Here is a 27,166-nt window from a genome sequence, read left to right as displayed (position 1 = left end):
GTGACGTCACACAATCGGAAAATCAAGAACGATAAGCAGGAAGCGATTTTCTTGAGCAAGTAACTTTGAGCTTTGATTTCTTATTCTTAATATTATTTATAATTTGGTCTGATATTTTTAATGAAGATTTTGAGGTACAAATTTGATATTTACGGGGGAAAAAACTACTATTAACATCTGTCTCCTATGACCTTTAAGCACAGGCACTTGTTTCGGTAATAAATTTTTAACCCATAGTATAATAATAACACAAGGTATCCAACTCCGAATTACACGGAGTACCCCCCTCCCCCCAGAATCGCACTCATTTACACTTTCAGAGGAAATACATTGACAAACTGTTTATACCTATGTTTACTACGATAATTTATCTACACAACCATATATGGCATGCTTGTCTTTATTTTCTTTAGCCTCCGTAAACAGCGTCAAAACTCTACTCGCCGTGTGGAAAAGTCGAATTCAACCATGAAATGGTATGTGCTAATCCCGCACACAGATTTTGATTGGCTAAAAATCTGTTTCTAAAATTACATCGGATAAACATCGAAATGTTTTCAGGGAAAATCAGACGTAAACAAGTTCTATTTACTTATGCAATATTTAAACACTGGAATTGAATTTTTAAACCCACTCATTTTTTAATTTTGTTCTCTGTGCGGGATTAGCACATACCATTTCATGGTTGAATTTGACTTTTCCACACGGCGAGCAGAGTTTTGACGCTGTTTACGGAGACTAAAGAAAATAAAGACAAGCATGCCATATATGGTTGTGTAGATAAATTATCGTAGTAAACATAGGTATAAACAGTTTGTCAATGTATTTCCTCTGAAAGTGTAAATGAGTGCGATTCTGGGGGGAGGGAGGTACTCCGTGTAATTCGGAGTTGGATACCTTGTGTTATTATTATACTATGGGTTAAAAATTTATTACCGAAACAAGTGCCTGTGGCCTTAAGGGTGAGATTTATGACAGTCTGAGACATTTTAAACCAAGTCTCTGAATAAATTAGATTTTGTTGACTTGTTTGCATTTATGCATTTATTTTTATTATAGTGTGTTCGGTACCACATAACATGCGAGAATACCTTCTCCGGTATGTTGGAGAGAAGATAAGCAAGAAAAAATCGCGTGAGAAAATGAGAAGTTGACAGAAAAAGATTTTTTTCATTATCGAAAAGGACATGTACAACATCCATAATGGTAAGAAAAGATAATTATTTATAGTCATATTTATTTGTTTCTATAATGTTTCTTTCGATAACTTTTCACTCATATTGAAAAGCCAGCACTTGAGAACCTCTGTACTCAGGACCCTTGAGCAATGAGTAATTTTGTTCATGCCAGCACCTACTACAACATGGGACCTCAGTTTCATTTGAACACCGGTCTCCACATCCTGCAGTGGGATTCGAACCTGTGATGTTAGGATCAACTCCTTTATCTGTGACTCTAAAGCAAACACTTAAACCACTGCGCCATGCAAGCAGCTAGTCATACATGTATTCCTTATGATGTGAGCTAGCATGATGAAAATTACATGTGCTGTAGATCATAGGTTGCAACATAGTTCTTTGTATGTTGCGCTAAAAAAATATGGTGTTCATCAATGATTCATTTTGGTGTGCATCCTGCGTAAATTATGCACAAATTTTGCTCAGGACGCATTATTTTAATAAATGTGCATCCCAATGGACGCAATAAATTTATAGAAGAACGTGTATTATTTGGTATAATCCGATTTTAAACTTGACCGATTGCATCATATCCATGTGCTAAGCGATATGCATGAACAATTTTAACAGGTATATATAAGGTTGCCAACAACAGGTCAGATTTCACAATTGCAGCCAATTAACCAGCAATTATCAGAAAATATTTGAAAGTTAGATAACATAGTTCGATTATCACTGATTATGTCTATGCTGTGGAACATTTCTGAAGCGAATACTATACCTTTGTAAAAGGTATACATGTAACCTGTATCATTTTTTGTTGTTGTTGTTTTTTCCTTACAAGCTAAGAAGTTTAAAATTTAATCATTTTTATTTCTGACTGTTTTTTCATTTCTTCTTAAAAATTCTTTATTTCATTCTGCTTCTGCATTTTATGACTGATACATTACAATGTGTGAGATCGTATGTACGATCTAAAAATAGAACCAAAGTGCACAGTTGACAATATATTATATTTATGACACAAAATCATGTACTCTTACTTGGACAATTGATAGTAAAATTATAAAACTACTCACAGCAACAATAAAGCATTTGCTCTTTCGTGAAATAACTTTTTATATTTCACCAGAATTTCCTCTGTAATATCTAATATATGACCCTTGGATTTGGATGCTCCGATTTTGTCATGGGACTCATTGTTGTCATTTAGGGGGGTCCTTTGGACCCATGATAACCATTTTCAAAATGAATCACTGGTTCATAGGTCTGGGACTAAAAGTTTATAAGGACATGCTATCTTAATATCACCCACCCATTATCATCTGATCAGCATGATCAGTACTATTAAGCAGGAAAACAAATATTTGAAGAGACATACTGTAAAAATAATTTTGTAAGATCTTGGAAAACATGTAATTTTGGAAGTAGATTGACATATAAGTATATAATTTTTTTTGTGGATAACAGTTGATTAGGGTAGGTGGTCACTGGTGTGATTTTGACCCATTATCTGATTAATTTTCATACTTAACTTAAGTTTTGTTCGAGTATATGTCAGTGTTTGTTATGCTACAACGTTTTCTGGGTAATTTTCTCTATGGAATACCTTTTTACAAGATTTCTTCTTTTTTTGGAATTATTTATTGAATTTGCGAAATACATGTGTTCAACTTACAAGATACATGTGTTGGATTATTTCTAGTTAGAACAATCTAACTTTGTCTCGGAACAAGCCCTCGATCACCACAGTTAGAATATGTCCCATATACTAGCAATGTAGCATATTGGAAAGGATCCGCTCAGAAATGATTTTGAAGAATACAAAAAAAAAAAAATTGCACTGAAAATAACTATCAAATTAATCATAACAAACCTTTTTGAGATTTTATATGCCTTTTAACCTAAAAAATAATCCATAGAAATAAGAAAATTCAACTCATTTTCTCAACCTTTTTTCCTCGCTTCAAAGGACAAGGTATGGTAACGGCTGAATCTTATTTGATGTAAAAATCAGAACATAGTTAAAATAGTGATAGTTTGTAGTTAAGAACTAAAAATGATGCTTGTTTTAAAACCAGCACTAATTTTGATTCAAAGCTTACACGGAGACCAGAAGATCGAGGGTGCAGAAGTAGGACAATTTCCTGAATTTTCTCAATTCTATTGGAATATCCTCAAATTTGAGATACTTTTCACTTCGGGAAACATAGAGCACAAGCTTGCCTATCTGAGATTTTTATACATAAGATGCATCTGATACTAGTATATGAAATATATAAATTTGGTAGATAGGCAAGCTTGTGCTCTATGTTTTCTGAAACAAAATGTGCTGTAAAATCGATGAAAATTTGCATAAAATGAGAAAATTCGGAAATTGACATATTTTCTGATCTTCCTGTGACCTGTATGTATCACATAACTTAGAACCAATACTCATTTTCTGGCAGGGGTGACAACAGGTTTCTATTGATAAACTGTTGTATCATTCTAAACAACACCCCAAACCAGGTGCCAAAAAGGGGTCTATAATTAGCCTATCTTGTCCTTTACATGCCATGCTGAATTCGGAACTCTCTGGATTGTTCATAGAAAATGCAGTCAGTTCGAGTTATCGAACTTGCTTATTTTGATAAATTGCCAATACACGAAACGAATTCTATCTTTAAACCAGGTCCGTAGGACAATATCATTTTAATGATGAGAACATTCTAATCTAGGTTATTGAGATCACAGCAACAATATATAAACAAAATTAAAATTGAAATTATAATTCGCATCATCTCTTTTAAAAAAGAAAATATAATAAAATTCATATTATTTTGTAAAACCAAAAAATATTGGTTTAAATATACTGACAATAAAAAAAGAGACAATAATTCTCAAATTATGAATAAATTTAAAACATTGAGTGCACCTACAAGCACAGATCCCATGATTTGTAATATAATGCACACACAGGCATGTAAATCAAACATACAGATTTTCACTGATTAGCTAATATACATGTAGAACTAGTTTCAACTAAATACTCGTACAAATACAAAAGAAAAAAATAATTATTTTCCAAGCAAATAAAATGAAGAAATTAAAAGTTTTTGATTTTATTTTGATTTAAAGATTATCAAAGAATATTTAAGTCGAACTTCATGAAAAAGAAAAGCTGAAATCAAAATATTTGTATCAATTTAAATGTCATGCTTGATAAATTTTGGAAATACTGACAGATACACCCTTGCATAACACATATACATGACTAAAATTGTAAATTTTAGAGACTTTGGATATGCATGGTGTCAAACTTTGTCTCATTTTAATATAAAATGAAAAAATTACAACCGATTAAAGATATTGTGATCTGTATTGTAGCATAAATATTGTGATACCTAAGTATAACTATAGTATATTAGATATAGAATAGTAGACGAAAGTGTATTATCCCAGCCCTTTATATTTGCAGTGCAGTATAAAACAGTTCAATTATATAATAATGAAGTCAAGAGAATATGTACATGATTATATGTAAATTAATAGATTTTGTTTTCATTTTTGCAGGTGTGTCTGATGGAATTTGTCATTTCATTAATAAATAATGCTGATAAAGATGCAAACTTAGCAATTGTGACAGCTTTGACAAGGAAATATATCCATATATTACAGTTACTGGTACTGTATGAATGCAGTGAAAGGATCCAGATGAACAGATGAAGAGATTAAGTACAATGTACATCAATTACTTGGATGAAGAGAATCTGCAACATGGGGTAAGGTATATTTGCTGCTTTATTAGTTATAAACTGTAAATAAATTGTTAGCAGAAAATAGACACAAAAGCTTTAATTAAAGCAAATCAGGGGTAAATACTAACTTTTAAAGCATGCAGATACTCAGTGATAGACTGATAGTTTGATAGTATCATAAAAACCAAAAGAACTTCAGTGACTTTGAATTCCTGATAGCCCTAGCTGTTAATGAACTAGTTGCCCATTACAGCCTTTGGCTGCTTATGGAGTCATGACGTGATTGTTGGGGGAGGAGGAAATGAATTCCCAGTGGAGATGGGTATGAAGGTTAAAAATAGGGCCACAAAGAACCAGGTTATGGTGAGGCAGACTTGCCTCCTTACATTTTATTGTAATTATTTAACCCTTCACTCTTCATGAGTGAAATAATTCTCGAATGGGACATAAAACAACACTCAATCAATCGGTCACACTTCACTCGCTGTTCACAGCACTTGTTGCTCTGTACTGGGCACTACTGGCTCACTTAAGCAGGTTAAGTTCAGTTTGGTGTTTACTAGTCATTCCAATGATAAATAAGTCTGAAGAACATTTTTTGTGAGTTGACTGCACAGCAGTGCAACACCTAGGGATCAATTTACCTGGCATCTGTCTGTCTGTCCATCTGTCACACCTTATATCTCAAGAATTGTAAGAGGTTTAATTGTTTTTGATATTTGGTTAATATTTTGCTTGGCACTCTGACTTTTTTTAAATACCATGGTTGCCAATCTTGTGACCCTTGAACTTACCTTTGACCTACTTATAAAAAAGTTTAAAGTGCCAATATTCAGCATATTTTTGATAATTTAAAAGAGGTAAGTCTATGCTATTAATAGCATGTGCACAATTTATCATAAATTATAATGAAAAATACCAGCATTATAGTTCACTTGACTTTGACCTTTGTTTTACTTTTCAAAAAATATTTTGAATGGTTAATTTAACTTAAATGTTTTGATTTTCTAGAAGTAGTGTTTTGATAATTAGCATTGATGAGCTCATGTCACTCTACTTTGAAACTTTTTGATATCCAGTTATCACACAAACTAAAACGTAAATCCTATGAAAACAAATCGGGATCAGTATACCACAATGGGTGGTAATGTAGACTGACAATTGCAGTAAAGACAGCCTGAAATCTCTTTAGAAAAAAACTGTTGAAAAGATTATTGACCATTATATGGTGACGTCTCTATTTTAGTGAAAAATTCTTAAACAGGATGTAAAACGACATACAATTAAACAATCAATCCAACTACTGAGTGAGCTTTCTAGCTTGTGAACTACCAATTATGTCCAATTGGAAGTAATATTTGAATGTTTTAAAATGTGATTGTACATTGTAGGAAATAATGTTCCTATAGAAAAGTCAAAGAATGTATACATGTGAGATTCTGAAGTAGCCGTACATGATGAGTAGGAATTTGAAGTGAATTATGGGAAAAGGTATGTAATCCATTAGTTTGCTTTAAAGTTAGTGATTTTAAATCTGAACACACTGTGTAAAAGGAATTTTTCCGCCATATTCCTTTATTCACGCTATATTGTAGGGTCCCTATATAAGCCACTCACTTAGTCACTGTTCAGTGTAATCTGTTGTCACCTGTCTGTATAGACAGACTGACGTATGCTACATAGCTCTGGGTAGCGACAAAAAATTACTGTGTACTTCTTTCACGGCAGAAGAGAAAGATGCCAATGAAACTTACAACAGTCGCACAGGTCAGTGCAGTATACAAACATACACAAGTACACGTAACAGCAATAAAATAAATAAACAAAGGCAATGCAAGATAACCAGCATGAGCATGTGTCACCATTCCACTCCAATACCTGTGACAATAAAGCAGTCAGGTGTAACAAATGCGAAGAGTATACCCTGGTGCTGATATAGTAGATGATATATAATCGAATATGGTGTATGCCTATTTATGAGATGTGTTCAGCTTTAATTGATTGCTTTTCTCTGACTATATGTACCATAGGTCATAGTCATTTATGGTATATTCAGTGGCGCCATGTTTATCCGAACACTTCACCTTCCAGATGCTATTTTTCGGGAATAGATTTTTTCCATGTCATTCTGTCTCATTAATCCAGAAATTCGTGTTCCACATCTGAAAGGTCGATTTCTACTACAAAATGTAATAGTTCATTGAAAAATGACTCGTTTATCCGGATGGTAATTTTTCAAGAAATGACTTTTTCATACTTATCTTCAGGGGTTGAAATTTTCCTGGAAATCCCACTAGCCCAGGGGCTACTGATTAGGAAAAAATTACTAGCCCAAATAAGAAACAGTTCAAAATTAATCAATATTATTTTTAACAAACTTAAGCCAAAGAGGCGTCCGGATAAACAAGGCACCACTGTATATATCTATAATACATGCGTATAAATGTATTTGCTATTAACAGTGAGTACAGTAAAATTTTCCCATTAAGTATATTATTTTTTTTCTATGTGGTTTACTTTATGCCCAATTATCAGCAGTTTCCATAAATGCCATATTTAAGTATAAGAACTAGGTTGCTATAGCAGACAAAAGGTAAATATAAAAAATCTAAAGTGCAAGGTACTTTATCACTGATTGAATGTTAATTAGGGCCTGCATGAAATGTTAAAGCTATATAGGATTCACATTGTCCATCTTTATGTCTTTCAGCCAGCAATTAACACTTCAGTTGTGACAAAATAAACAAGTTTTAGTTTATGCAGTGTAATACTATACAGGGTATTGATGCATACAGTAAATGAGATCATTAGAATGGTGTATTTATATACTGTATATACTTGATATCAACAACTTTTCTCAGTGGTCTACTTTATGCCCAATTATAAGTGGTCCCCTCAATGGCCATATTTAAGTATAACATATGTATAAGTACAGGTTGCTATAGCAGACAAAGGTAAATATAAAAATCTAAGTGCAAGGTACTTTATCGCTGATTGAATGTTAATTAGGGCCTGCATGAAATGATAAAGCTCTATAGGATTCACATATTGTCCATCTTTATGTCTTTCAGTCCAGCAACACTTCAGTTGTGACACAATAAATAAGTTTTAATTTGATATGCAGTATAATATAATTCCGGATTTTCGTAATGTTTGCTTGTAAGAGTTATCGTTCCTGCGGGACGGTATATAAATTTCCGGTTAGGCTACGAAGCGAAGAAAAACATGGGAAAATATTATTGTTGTGTCACAAAATGTCACAATTTTAGTGGCAGGGTTGGTTCATTTGGAAGGCATGTAACTTTACATAAACTTCCTAAAGAAGTATACACAAGACGTGCGTGGATTCGCTTGATCAGTAGAAAAAACTGGAAGCCAAGTAGTTATACTCGTGTGTGCTCAGATCATTTCAAAGATGGTGTCGGACCAACTTCCCAGCAGCTGCCCAGGACAGAAATAAAATACCGAGCGAAAACTTGCCTCAAAAACAGAAAAAGATACTCGTAAGAAGGGATCCACCCAAGAGAATATGCAGGGGCCCAGAACGTGCAGACAATTCAGTTAATACCAAAGACAAAGCAGGGATATTGAATCACCATTCGTGAGTACTACACTGTACATGTAGCATTCAGTTGCTATCTGATACTGTAATTATGGACTCATAGATTGACAACCATAATCATTCTGAAGTATGAGAAACATAAACACATATTTATTGTTTATATGAAGTGTTTATAGGCAACTATTTCAATTAACAGTATGGGGCTCATGCACCACCCCCTTCCCTTCTTAATTTATTAAATTACAGTGAGTTGGTTTACATTTAGAAGAATGTTTACTGTATCAGAATATCTCCTGGATGCTTTTTATATGATTGGACATATAATGTGAATTTTTAGCTGACCCAGTTAATGGACTGAACTGCTGAAACTGTTTTATATTAAATTTGTAGGTATCCTGCTAGTGAATTGGTTGATTTGATGGCACATGAAGAACCCAGTGGATCAGGAAATATGTCCAAAGAGACCCAAACCTTTTCACAGTCCTTAGTTTCTGTTGGAATAGATACCAACCTACCGGAGATTATGATTGAGTCTATACAACATTCTAATGAGTTGATGATGTTTTTACACAGGAATGACTGACAGTGACACTTTTTTGCAGTATTTTATTCGCTAATGGAACAAGGAGCAGACAAGCTGTCAACAGAGGTTTTGGGCACAATGAATAACAATAAGTTAGGTCGTAAAAGAAAACTGAGAAGGGTAGATGAATTTTTGTTAGTGATGATGAGACTTAGATTAGGATTACTGTTGAAAGATCTGGAATTCCGTTTTAAACTGTCTTCAAGTGCTGTGTCAAAAATTTTCAATTCCTGGATACTTTTTATGTATGAGTGCATGCAATCTCTTGTTTTTTTGCAGGAGCTTGAAGTTTTGAAGCTACATGTTCCTAAATGTTTCACAAATTTTTCAGACACACGTGTAGTTTTAGACTGCACTGAGATTTTCATCCAAAGTCCATCTTCTTTAGAAAACAAGTCCCTGACTTTTTCTAATTACAAATCACACGACACATTCAAAGCATTGGTTGGAGTAAGTATGACAGGGGTTGTAGTTTTTATTTCAAAACTCTGGCCAGGATCAGCTTCTGATGTTGAAATTACTAGAAATTGTGGTTTGATACATCTTCTTACGAGAGGAGATGCAGTCATGGTTGACAAAGGTTTTATTCATATAGCTAATGATTTGAAATGTAAAGGTGTTAAACTTTACTGTCCGCCTTTTAAATCAGAACTCCAGTTTAGTAGGAGTGAAGTAGAAACTACTCGTAGAATAGCTTCTGCAAGAATTCATGTAGAACGCAAGATGGAACAGATAAAGAATTTTAGAATTTTACAGGGTATTATGCCTTTAGCAATAAGTGACTTTGCTGACCAAATATTCTTTGTGTGTACTGCTCTTACCAACCTTCTACCACCCCTGGTGTCTGAATAAATTACTGGTACTTACTCTTTGAACATGTTATGTTTTATAAAAAACTGAAATGAATTGTTTTACTTTAATTTTATTTCTTAATCTTACTTTAATATGAACAGTATCACATGTGTATATTTTACATATACATGTACCCATTTACCCGGTGTATGATACATGTTTATTCATACATGTACCAGTATGTTGTACATTTGTATAATAATATTGTTTTTAATTTTGGATTGATCAACTAAAAGCTGAACACTACTCATAAAAGGCATAGTTTGCCATATTTTTCACTTACTCATCACTATCCCTACAATTAACCCCTTGCGTAAGTCCAGACCTCTTTAAACAGTTTAGAGTTCTTCGCTGTGCATGTCTCACCTGTGTGGACACACACTTTGCATTGCCATGTTATTCTGTCAGGATGGAATTATCAAACTTTATGCGCTTATTTTAAGGCAGGGGAAAAGTAACATCAAATATACAGGTTTTATAACAGTGTGCTTGTATTTATTTATGAGTAGTGTTCAGCTTTAACAATTTTATACATTTAAAAGTATGGTGTATCTAAGTAACTAATATTTACAGAAATACAGTGAATAATGTAAAACAGATCTTTAAACAATTTATACAAAGAAGACAAGTGTACTAAAACTGTAAACTCTCTCATCACCAGTTATTGAAGTTACACTCATACTTTGTCATTAAGGATGAAAACATGGTTCACCAATGTCAATATTGTCAAATGACACATGATATTAAAGGAAATAAAACATTGGATATATGCATAGACTATGATTTATCATTTTACACAAAATGATGCAATTCAAAGGCTCATAAAACTTCGTCTTAGTTTTTCAATTTTGGAAAGAGCTCTTCAATATAGAATTTATTTAGCTTTATGAGTAATGATTCCCAAAAAGAGTTGTCAAATTGAATGGGAATGACTAAAAAGTCTTTGATCGTATAAATAACAAAATCACATCTCTCCATTTGACATACACCCATTTGACCCTGCACCTGGGTATAATATTTATGACTTTTCTTTAACTGAATTGTATTGGCATCGTTAATATAACAACAAAATGTTTTATCCTTGCACGCTTCTAAAATAGTACACTGTCTCCATTTAAAAGGACACTTTACTTCCAAAAGATATTTGTGTGTTTCAAACTTCACTAAGCCATCAGGGCTTGCACCTAAGTAAGAGCAATGTGTATACAAAACCAGCCCCATATCTTCAACAATGACTTTCTGTTTTTTCTTCAATTTCATGTAAGCTATGTACCTTTTTTTAGCAATGGGTTCTTGCTTAATCCCCCAATGCACAGCACTATTTTCTAAAGGTTTACCCTGACCCAAGAGTCTACATATGATATTTTCCGATTTTGTGGAGTCTTTTTTTGTTTTAATTTCATGAAAATTTGAAGCTGTTATATGAGCTGCTCGAGCTGAAACCCACAAAGGATTGTTATGTTGCCCCTTAGTTCGAACTTCAATTTCATCAACTATTTCTTGACTGCATGTGGATATAAAAGTCAAAAAGTCAGATTGAGACATATTTTCATCTTGAACAGTTTTTTGTAACGCAATATATTTGTCAGAAAGGTGAAGAATGTGGTCACTAGTCTCTACTTCTTCAAAATGACCAATATTGAGGTCACTTTGTACATCAATATTGTTATTAGCACATGGGGGAAGAATGTAAAAAATACCAGCACGTGAGTTATTTCCAAGTTTTGCACACAATGAGTTTCTAAATTTTATGCTATCTACTTTATAATTCACAGTTTTGTTATTCTTTACATTTTCTCCAGATAATTTGATCTTCTTGAAACTCATGTCTTGCACAGGTTTAGTATCTTTCTTTCTTTTGCTGGGTCGATTCCACTCACAAGGCTTTGAAGTGCATGGAACATCATCGTCTGTCACAGGGCGTCCTTCCAGGGCAAACAACAGTCCAGCAACATGGGTACATCCTTCACCAAGGCTGCAAATACATAACATAATCATATACATGGATTCATATCAGCTATGAGAGTTTATAACATTTATCAATTTGATTAAATAATGTTACTCACTGAGATATCAAAAATTAAATTGAAGTGTTCATTGTTAGAATTATTGTTTTATGAATGCATGCATAATTAAATAATGAGAGAAATAATCCATTTATTTCATAATTTTAATTTGGCATATTTATATCATTTAAGAAAGTGATTTTCATTTAGTTAATACTGGTAATTCATACCCTGCTGGGCACGTGCAACTTGCTTTCTGGACGTGAAAAGGGGGTTTCTTTGTCATTAGGATCCACTGCTCATACACACCCTGCTTCATTGAAGGATAGCATTTTGATCGTATATAGCAATACTCACTGTCAGGATTTATCTCATTCATCATAATCTTATGTATGAAGCCCTCTTTGAAAAAAATTAATCCTCTAATATATTGTCTATAGCACTGCATTTTCTTTGCATCGACAGTCCTGTGGCTACTGTGGATCAAATAATTCTCCACATCTTGAATTTTTTTGTAGGAAAACATATCCAATTTACCTGCCCAACCTGAATGCAGGTCCTTTATATCTGGTACAGGTACATCTGAAGTTTGACACGATTGATGTGGGGGTATTTGACTGGGCGTCGTGCACGAACGATCTTTTATAGCCTTCACTACACGTTGGGCGAGTTCCAGCTTGTTGCCACTCACTTTTATGTGATTTACTCGCAGAAATGTTTGTATTTGAGATTTCTGATAATTAAGTATGTCTTCCACCGTGGTATTGAATGATAACGGCAAGTCTGTGCCTTCATTACGAAGTGGTTCCATCGCATCGTTTGGAATATGGCGCTATGCAACTCTTTACCGGAAGTTTACATACCGTCCCGCAGGAACGATAACTCGTATAAGCAAACATTACGAAAGGAGGGAATACAGGGTATTGATGCATATAGTGAATAAGATCATTAGAATGGTATATTTATATACTGTATATACTTGATATCAAGGGTTAATTCAATTTACTCAATTTTTCTCACTGGTCTACTTTATGCCTAATTATAAGTGGTCTCCTCAATGGCCATATTTAAGTACATGTATAAGTACAGGTTACCATTGAAGACAAAAGGCATATACAAAACTCTAAAGACCATGATACTTTGATACTGACTGAATGCTGATCTGGACCCTTGAAAAGCACATCTTAGTCTTATTTATATGACAATGTGTGGTTTGATATAAGTTAACTGAATTACCTAGGTAACCATGGTAACATATTTCTATCTGTTTTTGGATGTTTTTGCATAAGCAAGGGCTTGGGTCATGCATAAACTTTTCACATTTTTCAACTTCTTCTCAAGAACTACTGGACAAGTTTAAACCAAACTTGTCACAAAGTATCTTTAGAATAAGGATGGCAATGATTAACTGGTTTATTAACTATTAAGAAAGATCATAACCAGTTAAAATTTTCATAACCAGTTTTGTAACCAGTTACAATTTACATACTAACCACTTAGTAGATACAGTAGCTGCAATGTTATTGTTGAAAACTTACACGAACGATCACGTTAGACGAACGATTCCGCACGATTCACATACGATAAAATCTGTTACACGAACGATCCTTCACACACACGATTCTACACGTTACACGATCTTACATGATTGCTAACGGAAACGCACGATTCTTCACGCAAAATAGTTCAAATTCTTAAGGAATGGATATTTTCAAAAATAAATAAGGCCAAAATAAAAAATAGGTTTGTTTCCCCTAACGCGACCGACCAACTTAAATCGTGCCGACTGAAAAGTTTTTTTAATAAGATTATTCAAATATTTATTTTTATTGTTTATCAACTTTATAAAACACAATTTCATCAAAATTCGTTTTTTATCAGAACGGCGGCTTTTGTTTTACTCTCATTTGGCGCCCACAACATGTGGCCACAGAGGGTTATTTAGTGTTATAAAACAACGGCGATGTATCAATCTTAATATACATCTTTAACTTATTAGAATCCTACACTCTTGAAACATTTCGTGAATTAAATATACCATGACTAAGGAGTGTTAAGATGGTATTTACAAATGTGTCTTCTAAAATTAACTTACATAGTAAGCATGACAAAGCCTGCCTCATGAGCAGAAGAGGGGCCCAATTTGTGTATGCATATCAATAAATTTCACTCCATTTCATTCGTTTCGATCTAAAAAACACTTCATGTATGATTCTATTTTTACTAAATAGGACCATAGGATTTGTAAATATATCTTTGTATAATTATTTCATCTTGATGAATATAATTCAGATGCCGTTTCTTCATTCCTTTTATTTATGGGCTAAACTTCGTGACTATAACATTAGACATGTAGATATATGAAACTTTATTCATTTTTGATATGGTTTAGTTGAATTAAATATTGTTTATACAGGTACTCTCTTTTCAAATAGTGTTGAAATCTTTAAAGTTGGCTTATGGTACGGCTTCCTGAGACGTCCAGTGTATTTTTCTTTTCTTTGGTTGGGCCCTTGAAATTAGGTTGTTTCTTTGCTTTAAAATACCTTTTAAAATTGCTGGGTCGACATTTGAACACCTGCCTGGTGGAGGGTTCCTAATTTAGACTTTTTCTCGGCACTTATGGCCATTGATCATAAAGCATCAGTAAGGGATCTTTATCGTGCCAACATCTACCGTATATACTCGTCTATAAGTCGGTGTTTTGAGAGTAAAATTTTAGTCCAAAGCTCTATATATCCAACTTAAAGGCGAGTCATGAAAGGATTAGTATTTTTTTTCTGGACGGCGAAATGTAGTATTTTATTCACATTTCCCACGATTATCGTTGAACAAAGTCTGGATATATTATATCATTTATGTATTCTAAAATTATACATAATTAAAGTACAAGTATTTACATATTTTGATAACTTTATTTTTATCTTAAGTGTGCATTATATATCTTGCTTAATGATTTAAAATTAAACATCAGCGTCATTTTCAAATATAAATCGAAACCAGCTTAAACATCAGAGCACTGATTTGAAACTGTCAACTGATTCTGGCAAAATGTTGTACCGACTTATAAGCGGGTCAATGGCAGATCCCTCCAAAATAACTCAAAATACACAACCGACTTATAGGCGAGTATATACGGTACATGTATACTGTGACACTGCATGGCCCTGCGTTTTTTTACGGTCTCATTTGACTGACGAGTTTCCACGCCCCACGTCAGGACCTGTGACTTAGAATAAGCTCCTGAATTACGTCGTGACTGCAAAACGAAACACTAGAATTACTTCGCCGAGCAAGGCCCTTGACATTTTATCTCTGTAAGCACTCGAAGATGATAGTAGATTTGAAAAAAATATACTCGGATGGCCGATGGTTGAGCATTTGCGAATCTTGTCTTTTTGTAAAAATTCAATTTCAATAAATTTACGCTGGCCTGAGATATTTCACAAGTTCAAATGAATAATATTTGTGAATTAATTTACCATACATGTTGCTTTTAAATTTCATTTGTATGATATTCTGTTTAAAAATCGGTTTCTTTCGTTCTTTCTTATCTATAGAGATATTATTCAATTTTCAGAATGTATTTTCAAAACTGCTGTCAGAAAAAAAAAATAATTCACCTACCTACCTACTCAACTTGAAATTTTAGGGTCGGGTTAGGGGAAACAAATATATTTTTAATGATGGCCTAAGGCTTAATACTTATTTTAGATTTCAAATAATGATTGATTTTATTTCGTCAACTTTGAAAAATGAAAAAAAAAAAAAGAAATGGATATTTCTGGAACTAAATACATGTAAGATTTATGAATTATTTTAGATTACAAAAAATTATTTATGTAATTCTCTGACTTTAGAAAACTATTTTTTTTTTCGTTCTATCAGAAGATGTACATGTAGGTGGACCGTGAGTTTTGATTGAATTGGATTTCATAATATGCAGAAAGGGACAAGTTTGAAAAAATGGCATGAAAATGAATTAAATTATAAGTTATATCCACATTTCAATTTGTGAATCTCTAAAATCAACAATTATTTTACAAATCATTTATTTGCAGAAATTAAAAAAAATAATCAAAAGTAACCTCCAGAGATAACACTGATAAACGAAACCCCGAGAATCATGTCGTGTAAATGTACATTCACCGACTAAATACTTATGTAAGCATTGAGAATTATTTATTTGTAAAAATGTTTATTTTTGATCTATTGATTTTAAAAATATCTTGACCATAATTAGCAATAAATATAATTAACATCAGAGAAAAAAATCAAACATCTAAGTACGGTTTATCAGAAAAAAATCATGCTATTTGACGAGAACACAATATTGTACGACTTACTATATTGTTTATTTCCAAGCGTTAATTAGTTCATTCTGTTTTCAGTTATGTAAATCGCACTTCATTTCTTTTCAATTTGGATTGAAAAAAAAAACAGACAAGTGAAATGCTTGTATAACAAAAACATTCCAATAAAAACTTACAAAACAAAATTTACACGTTTCTTAACGCACGATCACGCACGATTAAAACCGCAAACGATTGAGTCTGATACACGCACGATCTCGCATGTTACACAAACGATCACGCATGTTACACGAACGATTTTACACGATTCTTTTGTCAACAATAACGTTGCAGCCACTGTAGTAGGGATGGCAATCGAATACAGAATTGCAAATCGGTTGACGGTAAACCGCAAAATGTTCCGACCAATTAATCGGTTAATCGTTTCAAACTATACAATGTCATTTTCTTGACTTTTTTCAAGTACCTCTATTCCTATGCACAAGAAATCTTTAAAAAAAGTTGTTAGAGGTCAAAATCATTCTATTTTTCTTTCTTGATCATAAAACTATGTGCATATTTTTTTTCAATAGACAAGAAAAAATTCAGAAAACCATGAACCACGCCTGAGATATCGTGGATAATTTTCATGAGCGGATGTCACACAAGTTCATTCTTCATTATCACCATAATCAAAACTAAGTCTAAATTGTATCACTTAAGGGGAAGAAGGACCTTGAGCTGAAAAAAATACTTGTCATTCAATTTTTTTCATATTTTGTATATTTCTAATTTAGTATGTCCCACATATCTTAAAGCAGTTATATCAGTAGGTTTCTGACCTTATTTTAGAGATATTGATTGACAAATACTATGCCCTGCAGTATCTAAGTGGAGTTTTAATTCTTCATGTTTCCGGGCCCAATACTCTGTCCATAATGGGATTTATTAAGCATATATAAAAAATATGCAAGTGGACATGTATCTCTTAAAATATTTCAGAGTATGAATAGGTTTAAAATTCGAAAAAGCAATTTTATCCTGTCACACCACATCTGGATAGGGAAAATTACGTATTTTTTGAGACAACTTAAGCAACAAAAAAACGTAATTTACAAAAAATTCTATCATTCAATATTTTTAAATTTATGTTGAAATGCAAGTCCTTCAAATTATTGGTTAACTGTAAAAATTTTGAATGGTGAAGCTGACCTCAATATTGCACAGGACATCATTACAGAGGACATAAACATGACAAAAACGTGTCATATTTACATTTCTTGAGTACGGGAAAAACCAACTATGACGTCACACGTAAGCTAAATAAGCGAAATAAGATATGCCTACATAAGATTTCTGTCATCAGCCATGCAATCATAATTTTTATGTTCCCCGTTTCTCAAAATATTTCATCACATACTGATTATGACCTGATTTTACATAATAATACCGCCGCTGTATTCACCGAGTATGATCTTGCTGTACTAATAGATCGTGTATGACGTCACCGACTTGTTGGACGTGCAGTTTAGGGAAACAGAGGAGTGGATCAATCTTTTTCATAATTTGTTAATGTTTACATGAATGTTAAAACTTTTTACTTTTTTATATAAGATGGCAATTTAAGTTAAAAAAAATGTCAAAAAATTATACAAGAACTGATGCTTTACACGTTTTGGACTTATATAAACGGAGATTATGACGTAGATAAAAAGAGTCATGTGACCATGTGTCCTTCATCCCCTTAATTTACAATGTTTGTATTATAATCTAATGTGATAGATAACTGCAAAAGATACACACACACCAATTCATGGTACTCAACGGTGATTATTATCATTAAAGAATTAGAGGACAGTCGGGGTAACGACATGATGTTTTAACAGTATACATATCTCAGACTGACCAATTACCCCGCAATTTTAATCTGGAGAGCCATAATGACCTCCCAATCAGCCTAAATAAATAAATGAAAACGCTAAATTAAATGTTTAGGTAGGAATTTCTATTTTGAAAATGAATTTTAGTACATTGCCTTCAGTTTTACATATATTATAATTTTTTTTACGACTAATCGATTGCAGATTTTCTAATCGATTGCCATCGTTCCAACTGAGTAATCAGTTAACCGGTTAGAAATTGCCATCCCTAGTAAATACTTTTTGTCAATGAGTATTTGTATTTACTTTTTCAATAATATTTTCATTTTTTAAAATAAAACTTGTAACATGTTTCAAACTGAAATGTGACAATCAAGCAGATACCATATCTTGCCGAATATAATATGCATTGGTTTAAATATGCACCCCCTTTTTCAGTCTGATAACTTGGGGAAAATTGCAGCTCGGTTGTATAGATTATTTGCTACAAAATCTTATTTCGTACAGGGCACAAGTTATTTAACCATTAAGATTTTAACAGACTTGAAATTTCTTTGACAATAACTTAAAGATAAGTCACTTGACATATGTGTTGTAATCAACACACACCCAAAGCTTAAAAAATGAAGAACGAAGGTTATAAATCGACCTCTCAAATATGAAACAGGGCTCTCAATTGTCTATAATTGGGGCCGTTCAAGGGCCCCACTCCCAATTCAAAAAAAGGTGCCTTTTTTCCCAATAAATGTGTTAATTTTCCCAATAGTAATTTCTCCCAAAAATTAAAGAAAATATAGCTGGATATATACCGGTAATAACTAAACTTGCTATTCATATTCCTCTGTTTTATAAAACAAATTTAGTTGATAACGAAGACCGGAAACCCAATATATATGATTTTAAAGTACGTATAATGGTTATTCCAAAATTTCCTAAAAGGTCTTTATTTTCCCAATCTTCCCAAAAAGCAGTGTGAAAATGAAAACAATTATATGTACAGCAAATAAGAAGTGCCCTATCTTGTCAAAAATGTGACTGGAATAGATAGACCATTTCTTTATCCAGGTGAATATCATTACCGCTACATTTTCAAAATGGTAATTATTTACCGCTACATACTCATTACCGCTGCAAAAAATGTACACATTACCACTACATTTAAAAGTTTACATTACGAATAAATTGCCTCTTTCATTAGCCAATGGATTATGCATGTACAGATTGATACAAAGTACATGTACAACATATCCAAGCATAAGACCTTTTTCCACTGCTCACCATGGGAGACGAAAGTAGGGCTTAACAGGGTGGCTTTTTCCCACTTTTTTATTAGTCCCCTACCGGTGAAACCAGAGGGAATTATAGGTTTCCTCTGAGTCTGTCCATCTGTCTGTCTGTCCCTCTTTCAGTCTGTCCCATTTGTTTTCCGCACTTTTTTCTAAACGCTTGCAGATATTGAGCTGAGTTTTGGTATGTAAGTGTATCTTGATGAGTTACAGTTCAAGTTTGCATTTTGTTATGCTTCTTAATCAATGATTTTTAATGGAATTGTGGCAATTCAATTTTTAGTGGGAACCAGATTACACTTGCAGGTAGGGGACTAGTATTGCTAAGGCAATACTCTCAAAATGCTTGTTTAATCTTAATTATAGTAGGTATTTAAGTATGCAAGTACAATACTGTACATATAAATGCTTGTTCAAAATAAAGTTTTTCTCGTAATTTCAGCCCAATGCAACAGAAACTAAAAATTCAAGAACCTATTGGTAATTAATTTTGATGTTTTTTAAATAGATTGATCGAAAGTACATGCAATATAATTCATACTATATAAAGGTGCAGTGTTTAATTGATTTGTTACAAAAAAGAGCAATGACCATATCACCAATGCTAATGTAGTGGTAAATATTTTTAATATTTAATAAGTTCCACATTTTTTTTTCACAGTGAAATGGTAAAAAAGAAACTGCTAGCGCTACTGTGCAGACTACCATCAATCAACATGATCAACAAAATCAAGTAATCCTTCTGAGTAAGTGACCTGTAGTATTATCTGTTTTCACCTAGGCCAATATGAGAAGGATGAAAGTTATTATACTCAATACACAAGTTTGGAGATTGTAGCTCTTCAACAAGAGAAACACAAAAAGAAGCCATATCCGCATGAAAGTGGCAGAGATTGTTGATAAAGTATACACAATCATGATTAAATAAATGTCAAAATGATGGCTTAATTAGGGCCTTTTAAAATGTAATTAATATTAAAGAAAGATTATACATGCATATTATGTCAAGCAATGATGATTTTGGTGATCATATTGAGCCATACTTTAGTAATACAGGTTTTTGGATGCTTGAGTCTCTGATTGACAATATATATGTAGTTTTTGGAGACCAGGTCTTCCAATAATCTGTCAGAATTCCCATGGGTACCAATTGCAACCTGTTGTTAGGCTAGCAGACCTCTTTTTATATTCATATGAAGCAGAATTTATTCAAAATCTTACACATGAGAAGAAGAAACACTTGCTGTGGTCTTGAACTCGACAGTGAGATATATCGATGATATATTATCAATTAACAATAGTTATTTCCATTCATATGTCAACTATATATATTATACCCCAGTGAGCTTGAAATAAAAGATACCACAGAGTCTGACACATCTATTTCATGTTTGGATATTATTTATTTCCATCCCTAATTAAAATTTTATAAATTGATTATGTACATGTAATATTAAATGCATGTTTCTTGGAAAGTAATGTTTTAAGTGTTTCCTTACTACTATTAAGGATTTTCATGGTATATCAGATTCTTGTTTATTATCCTTTTCTAAGTGTTACTTTTCTCTAAGCAGTAAACAGGCAGTTGTATCACTAATGATAGGTGGAGACACATATCAAGTTACCTACAGTTACAGCCAAGGTTTTAATGAAGAATCATCTGGAGTCTGGCAGTGAGAGTGACAGTCGGCAGTGGATACTCACTCCTCTAAGGCACCTGATCCCACCTCGGATGTTTTTGAGGTAGAGGTTGCACTGCTCAAATCATAATTTGAATGGACTTTTGAGCTTAAATACTATTCGTTGTCTCTATATTTCGTTTTATAAAATCTAGTTTTAATTAGGATGATTGAAAACAACTGAATCATCAATCCCTTTGAGAGAAGACACTTCCTAGATTGTACAAATTTATTCTAAAAAAAAAATAGTGGAATCTTTAAAATTATTATGAGGGGAAAGAGTCAGTGTTTCATTTAGAATCCTGACGTGCAGTGATCAGATGCCTATATATTAGAGATCCATTTTTCTTTCTTCGTATTATTATAAGATTTTTCCAGTGTGTTTTTTTTCCCAGATATTTTTGGTATTTTAATTTATTATTTAAATTTTGAGCTGATTAGTGCATCCAAATAAACAGTTATAGACCAGTATATTGAACATGTCCTACTAGCAGGTTTATGAAATATATGGAGATAACAAACAGTATTAAAGCTCAAAAGTTCGTTCAAACAATACAATTCAGGAGCAGAACAATACGGACCTCTAAAACATCAGAGGTGGGATCAGGTGCCATGGAGGAGTGACCATCCCCTGCTGACCAGTCACACGCGCGGTGTGCTTCCTGTCATGATCCGGGAAAAATTAGAAAAATCTGTATGCAATTCAGTGTGTAAATAATGGCCTGGAAATTAGATTTAAAACGTCAATCAGCACTTGACTTAATGATAGATTGTATTTTCTGACAAGCAACAAGGTCATTGTATCGACCATATAACTATTGTAATGATGACTTTAAACAAGACTGATGATATTCTTGTTTCATCAACTTGTTTGTCAATAACTTACTTTGTTTTAGAAATGTTCATAGGTAGAGCATGCTCTTGCGTATCGAATCAACAAAGAGATATGAACCCTGTATGCAGGTGATGAGGGTATATTGCTGCATAAGTAAGGGAAGTTAATGATTGAAAAGTTAGTCATAAAGGTTTGTTGTTAGGTTACCATTAACCTCTTTTTATAGAAAATTATCAAAATATGAAACAGATGTGTCAGACTCCAGGGATAGACTTTAACTTTCATATTCACTTGTCCTTTGGGACAACAAACTTTGACTCGTCCAAATGCAAAACTTGGTTGCCCAAATTTTAGAAAGAAGAAAATACGGGTAATTTAATTTATGTGCAATAAAGTACTTTCTATTGGCAAGTTAACTGCCAAGAAAAAATGTTGATGTGTCAGTTATCCTACAATTGTAAATTCTGTACATGTATACCACTGTCCTTTCATTTATCCTGAAAACTTGCACTGCCATGCAGCAGTATATATTTTCTTTAAAATAAAATTCATATTTTAAATATGTATATATATATATATATATATATATATATATATATATATATATATATATATATATATATATATATATATATATATATATATATATATATATATATATATATATATATTATTTTGATTTTTTTCTCTGGAAAACTGAGGCCACACTAAAGGAAAACAGTTGTTATAATGTTTTGAAACATACATATCCTGATCAGAATACATTGTTTGCCGAGAAAAACTGGTGTTCTCTGAGTGAAAAAACAAACTATTCTTGTTTAAGAAACTATTTTTGATATGTTCTTGGCAGAAAGTGTTATTGTTTTGTTTAAAACTAATGCAAGATATGAAAAAAAAAGTTTTTATCTGAAATATTCACTTGCCCAATCGGACAAGTACATTGGCATTTTCACTTGCCTTAACTGGGAATTAACTTGCCCCGGGCAATCGGACAACGGTTAATGTCGATCCCTGGACTCTGTGGTATCTTTAAATTATCAAGCTCATTGGGATAATTGTGTTGAAATATGAATGGAAATAATTAATATCGTAAAGTCACGTGTATCGGACGCACTTTTTTTTTTCAGAAAAATTGTTCAAAAGTGTGGGTGCGTGCATTACATAGAAACTAAATTCAACCCTTTTTTTTGGACATTTTTTCTTAACTCTTATGAGTGATTTTCACTGTTACCACATTCTAAGTTTATTACATATTATTCCCCAATTCTTGAATGATAGTCACGTATGACAGATCGCTGATAAATAAATCAACAAACAGAAATATAAAAAGATATTTCCATTAAAATATTATTCAAAATTAAATATATATATATGTATATTTAAAATAAATTATCTTTTTCTAACTTGGATATCATCACTGCCAAATTTAACTCCTCTCGACCCTAATGTAGGTCATATTTGTTTATATAACAATTTCCGGCCATTTGGTTTTGAAACAACTGCCATTTTAAACAATACACTTGTAATCAGTAAAGTTTATTTAATGATAAATATTTTACACACCTTTTTAGTTACCTGGTTTCACTTGTATACATAAGTGTGACATTAATTACGCTTGGGATGATTTGTTTACATAAACACAGACACCTGCTTGGAATGCATTTTCAGCACAGTATTGTAAAATGCTTAGGGTTATAGGGAAAAAAAATACAGGACTTAATTTTTAATTTATACCAATCAAATAACAATTAAAATACAGACTATACTTAAATACTTATAAATAAAGCTTATATGTAAACTGAATTTTCCAAGAAAATTAGAAGTTGTATCCTACTTTCGTTTTTGAAATAATATGAATATTTTAACTTTTTAAACTTTTTCTTTGGAATAGTTGTGCTGTGAAAATAAGAGATACATCCGCATTTTTGGGGTAGCATTTTATCCATAGGAACTGCATTTTTCTCAGGATTTGCCCCCAAATTTGGGGGTGTGTCTATTACAAGACTACGGCCTTTACACCTGACAATATGGTACTTCGTCAATATATCTAAATGTTAAAGGCGACAGCATGTATTTTCTTCTTCTCATGTATAAGATTTTAAATAAATTCTGCTTCATATGAATACAAAAATAGGTTTGATAATAATGGAGCACAATTGGTACCTATGGAAATTCCAAGAGATTTTTGGAAGACCTTGTCTCTAAAAACCACATAGATATTGTCAATCAGAAACTCAAGAATCTTTTTAATCAACTTCAGAGTACTTGTGTGTACAATCAGTGTTTTTTACAAATAATTTTGCAAATAACCAATGACAAGATAAGTTAGTTTTTGAGTTCCACTTTTAATGAAAAAGCAGCTGTCAATAAATCAATCTCTCGTCCATACAAAAAACAAAAAAGCATACCAAGGGTGATAATCTCAAAACTTAAGCATTGATCTGTTCGAAATAATTTTTTTTATTGACATAGGTTTAAGGATAAACAACAATACTTGATATTACTTAAATTAGCGGAACTCTTTCACAGAGGTAGGAAACGTCTGTTGGATGGGGGCAGTGTACTATTGAATGCAATGCATGATCGATCATTGTGGAATTTATAAGGACTGATAAGAAAGAAATCCTAGAGAAATGTCTTGCTAAACATGCACTGAACCAGCCTAATAAATTTTTGAGAGGAGCTAATCCTCTGTGTTGCATTTTTTACGATACTTTTTGCTAAGCGGACTTTTCTTATTAAATTCTAAATGAAAATCGTTACTTTTGAAAGTTGATAAAATACTCTAAACTTTCCTTACTTGACAAATCTACTATTTGGAGTTCAACTCTTGGCAATACATTGTAGTTTTGGCATAATGATTGTTCGAATCATTCCATTGTCACCACTGTAATGTTATGCCCCAGAAATCTTGTGAGATTTAGAGCTTCCTCGACTCCCATGCTAATTAAAGAGCGGTTGTAAGTTAGATAATTGCGAGATACTCGCAATACTACGTATTGCAAAATACTGGTACTTTTAATTCAATTCACATGTGCTCACCTTTAAAATGCATTCACAATTCTTTATAAAGTTGGTGAGATTATGTATGAAAATATAAAGTCTAGTTACATGTTTAAAGTATGCTTGTGGTACATGTATGCATTTTTTTCTTGAACAGTAAAGGAAGGGATGAGAGAGTTCATTGAGTGCCATAAACTTTCATTTGTATGTTATTTTTTAGAGATGGAGTAGTACACAAGCACAATTTTTTAAAGAAAGAAAAGTCAATGGAATGAAAGCCAAAGAAAAGGTGAAGTGAATTGTCACTCGTTATATTTTAAATTTAATGTGGACATGGTCATTATTTTAGTTATGTCATAACCTTCTTATCAATTTTAAGCAGTGCGGACAGATGCATTTCTTATTGCTTTGAATAGAATAAATTATCAAAAAAGTTTGTATATGTTTTTTGATATAGAATTTATATTAAAAAAAAAATGATCAATTACTGCAGTTTTGAATTTCAGTACACTAGAAATTTTTCTGCCCTGCCATGACATATAGAGTTTGTCATGTCCGTCTTCCGTCCTTTCAACCTTCTGTCTGTCCTTCCATTCCGCTTTGCTTTTAGCTCAGTTCAAAACTAAGTTTCAAAGAAACTATTCAAGATATTTTTATCAATCTTCATATGCTGATACATATTGATAAAAGGTATTCAATTTCATCAACGTACCTTGACCTTTACTTTAACTTTGACCTCACTTTTCTTAAATTAGTGTTTAGCTCAGTTTTAAAGAAACCATTCAAGATAGTGTAATCAAACTTCATATGCTGATACATACTGAATCAACATTTTTTTACCTTGACCTTTCCTTTGACCTTGACCGTACTTATCTTAAATAAGTGTTTAGCTCAGTTTTAAAGAAACCATTCAGGATAGCATAATCAAACTTCATTTGCTGATACATACTGATGAGAGCTATTAAACTGAATCAACATTTTTTGATCTTGATATTTCCTTTGACCTTCACCTCACTTTTTCTAAATTAGTGTCAAACTTCATATTCTGATACAGACTGATGTAAGGTATTTGACTGTATCAACATTTTTGACCTTGACATTTCATTTGACCTTGACTTCATTTTTCTTGAAATGGTGATTAGCTCAGTGTTAAATAAACGGTTTCCATTCAAAATATTTTTATCAAACTTATTTTGCTTATGCGTATTAGTGAGAACTATTCAACTGCATCAAAAATGTATGACCTTGAACTTTCCTGTGACCTGGACCTCACTTCTCTTAAATTTGCATTTTGCTTAGTTTTAAAGAAACCATTAAATATAATTTTATGTGAGCTTATGCACTTAACAGAATTTGGTGGGAATTTATCATCTATATCCAACTTTTTCGATTTCAATGTTAAAGAAACTATTTTAAGATATTCTCATCAAATTTCATACACTAAAAATATTTTTATGTTGCATTACTAATATGCCCACATGGTGCAGTGGTTAAAGCTCTAGAGTTGCGGAGTAAGGAGTTGATCCTTATGTCGCTGGTTCGAATCCCACTGTGGGACGTGGAGACCGTATAAACCGAGGTCCCATGTCACAGTAGGTGCTGGCATAAAAAGATCCCTCACTGCTTAATGGCCCTTAGTGCCGAGTATAGGTCAAAATTTGCAGCTCTCCACCGGCAAGTGGTGGCGTCTCCATATGAGTGAAAAATTCTCGAGAGGGATGTTAAACAATAAACAAGCAAATAAAAATTAATATACCCTCAGCGGGGCATTCATGTCCTATGGACATATTTCTAGTTTTGCCCTCTTTTACATTTGTACATGGATATACTTTTTATTTTTGCTCTGTAAACAACAACAACAAAAATATTGTACCATATAATATGCACAAAATTATATTCTAGGAATGTATTGTGAAAGATGCATTTCAGCTGACAAATGTAGCATCTTTAAGCCAGCTTTTTAAAAATTTTTCTGAATGACTTTCAGGTACTTCTTTTATATTTGCAACTCATTTATAGGGATGTATTAGTATGGTAGCCTGTCTGCCAACACCTTGTAGATGAGATTCTAGCACATATTGTGTGAAATGGTTCTCTTAATTGACATGAGAAGGTCACTATTTTTTATCAAGATAAAAATTACTTGTATGTCTTGTAATAACATTATTTAATATATCCCTTTCATAGCACACATGTTCGTTTCAAAGAGAAGAAAACATTTATAATTTTTCAAGGTCAATAATCTCATGGATGAAATGCAAACTGTACTA

The 27,166-nt window shown here is 32.6% G+C and overlaps 2 protein-coding genes and 1 long non-coding RNA gene across 3 annotated transcripts in view; 1 reads left to right on the top strand and 2 right to left on the bottom strand.

The window, feature by feature from the left end:
• LOC133200314 (uncharacterized) overlaps positions 1-27,166 on the bottom strand; it is a 454,022-nt gene that overhangs the window by 177,679 nt on the left and 249,177 nt on the right. The window lies entirely within an intron of this gene.
• LOC133200342 (uncharacterized) lies at positions 4,845-25,201 on the top strand. Its single transcript, XR_009722913.1, has 4 exons — positions 4,845-4,942; positions 6,310-6,409; positions 20,041-20,125; positions 25,117-25,201. It is a non-coding gene; the product is annotated as an uncharacterized LOC133200342 (long non-coding RNA).
• Positions 11,087-12,773, bottom strand: LOC133200298 (uncharacterized). Its single transcript, XM_061336121.1, has 3 exons — positions 12,152-12,773; positions 11,189-11,890; positions 11,087-11,099 (listed from the first exon to the last, which is right to left on the bottom strand). Exons 1-3 carry the CDS (start codon positions 12,730-12,732, stop codon positions 11,087-11,089), a joined length of 1,296 nt encoding a protein of 431 aa, XP_061192105.1. The 5' UTR covers positions 12,733-12,773.

The sequence above is a fragment of the Saccostrea echinata genome, unplaced genomic scaffold (assembly GCF_033153115.1).
Source record: "Saccostrea echinata isolate AGI-Se365-2 ecotype Australia unplaced genomic scaffold, CSIRO_AGI_Sech_v1 ptg000038l, whole genome shotgun sequence".
Lineage (NCBI taxonomy): Eukaryota > Metazoa > Mollusca > Bivalvia > Ostreida > Ostreidae > Saccostrea > Saccostrea echinata.
The sequence above is the reverse complement of the archived record's forward strand: the minus strand, read 5'-3'. Positions and strand labels throughout refer to the sequence as shown.

Bases quoted from the DNA above. Each gene is read 5' to 3' on its own strand.
- LOC133200298 (XM_061336121.1), bottom strand. From the start codon at position 12,732: ATGGAACCACTTCGTAATGAAGGCACAGACTTGCCGTTATCATTCAAT. The intron at 11,891-12,151 runs GTATGAATTACC...ATGTATTTGCAG, and splicing joins AGTTGCACGTGCCCAGCAGG to CCTTGGTGAAGGATGTACCC.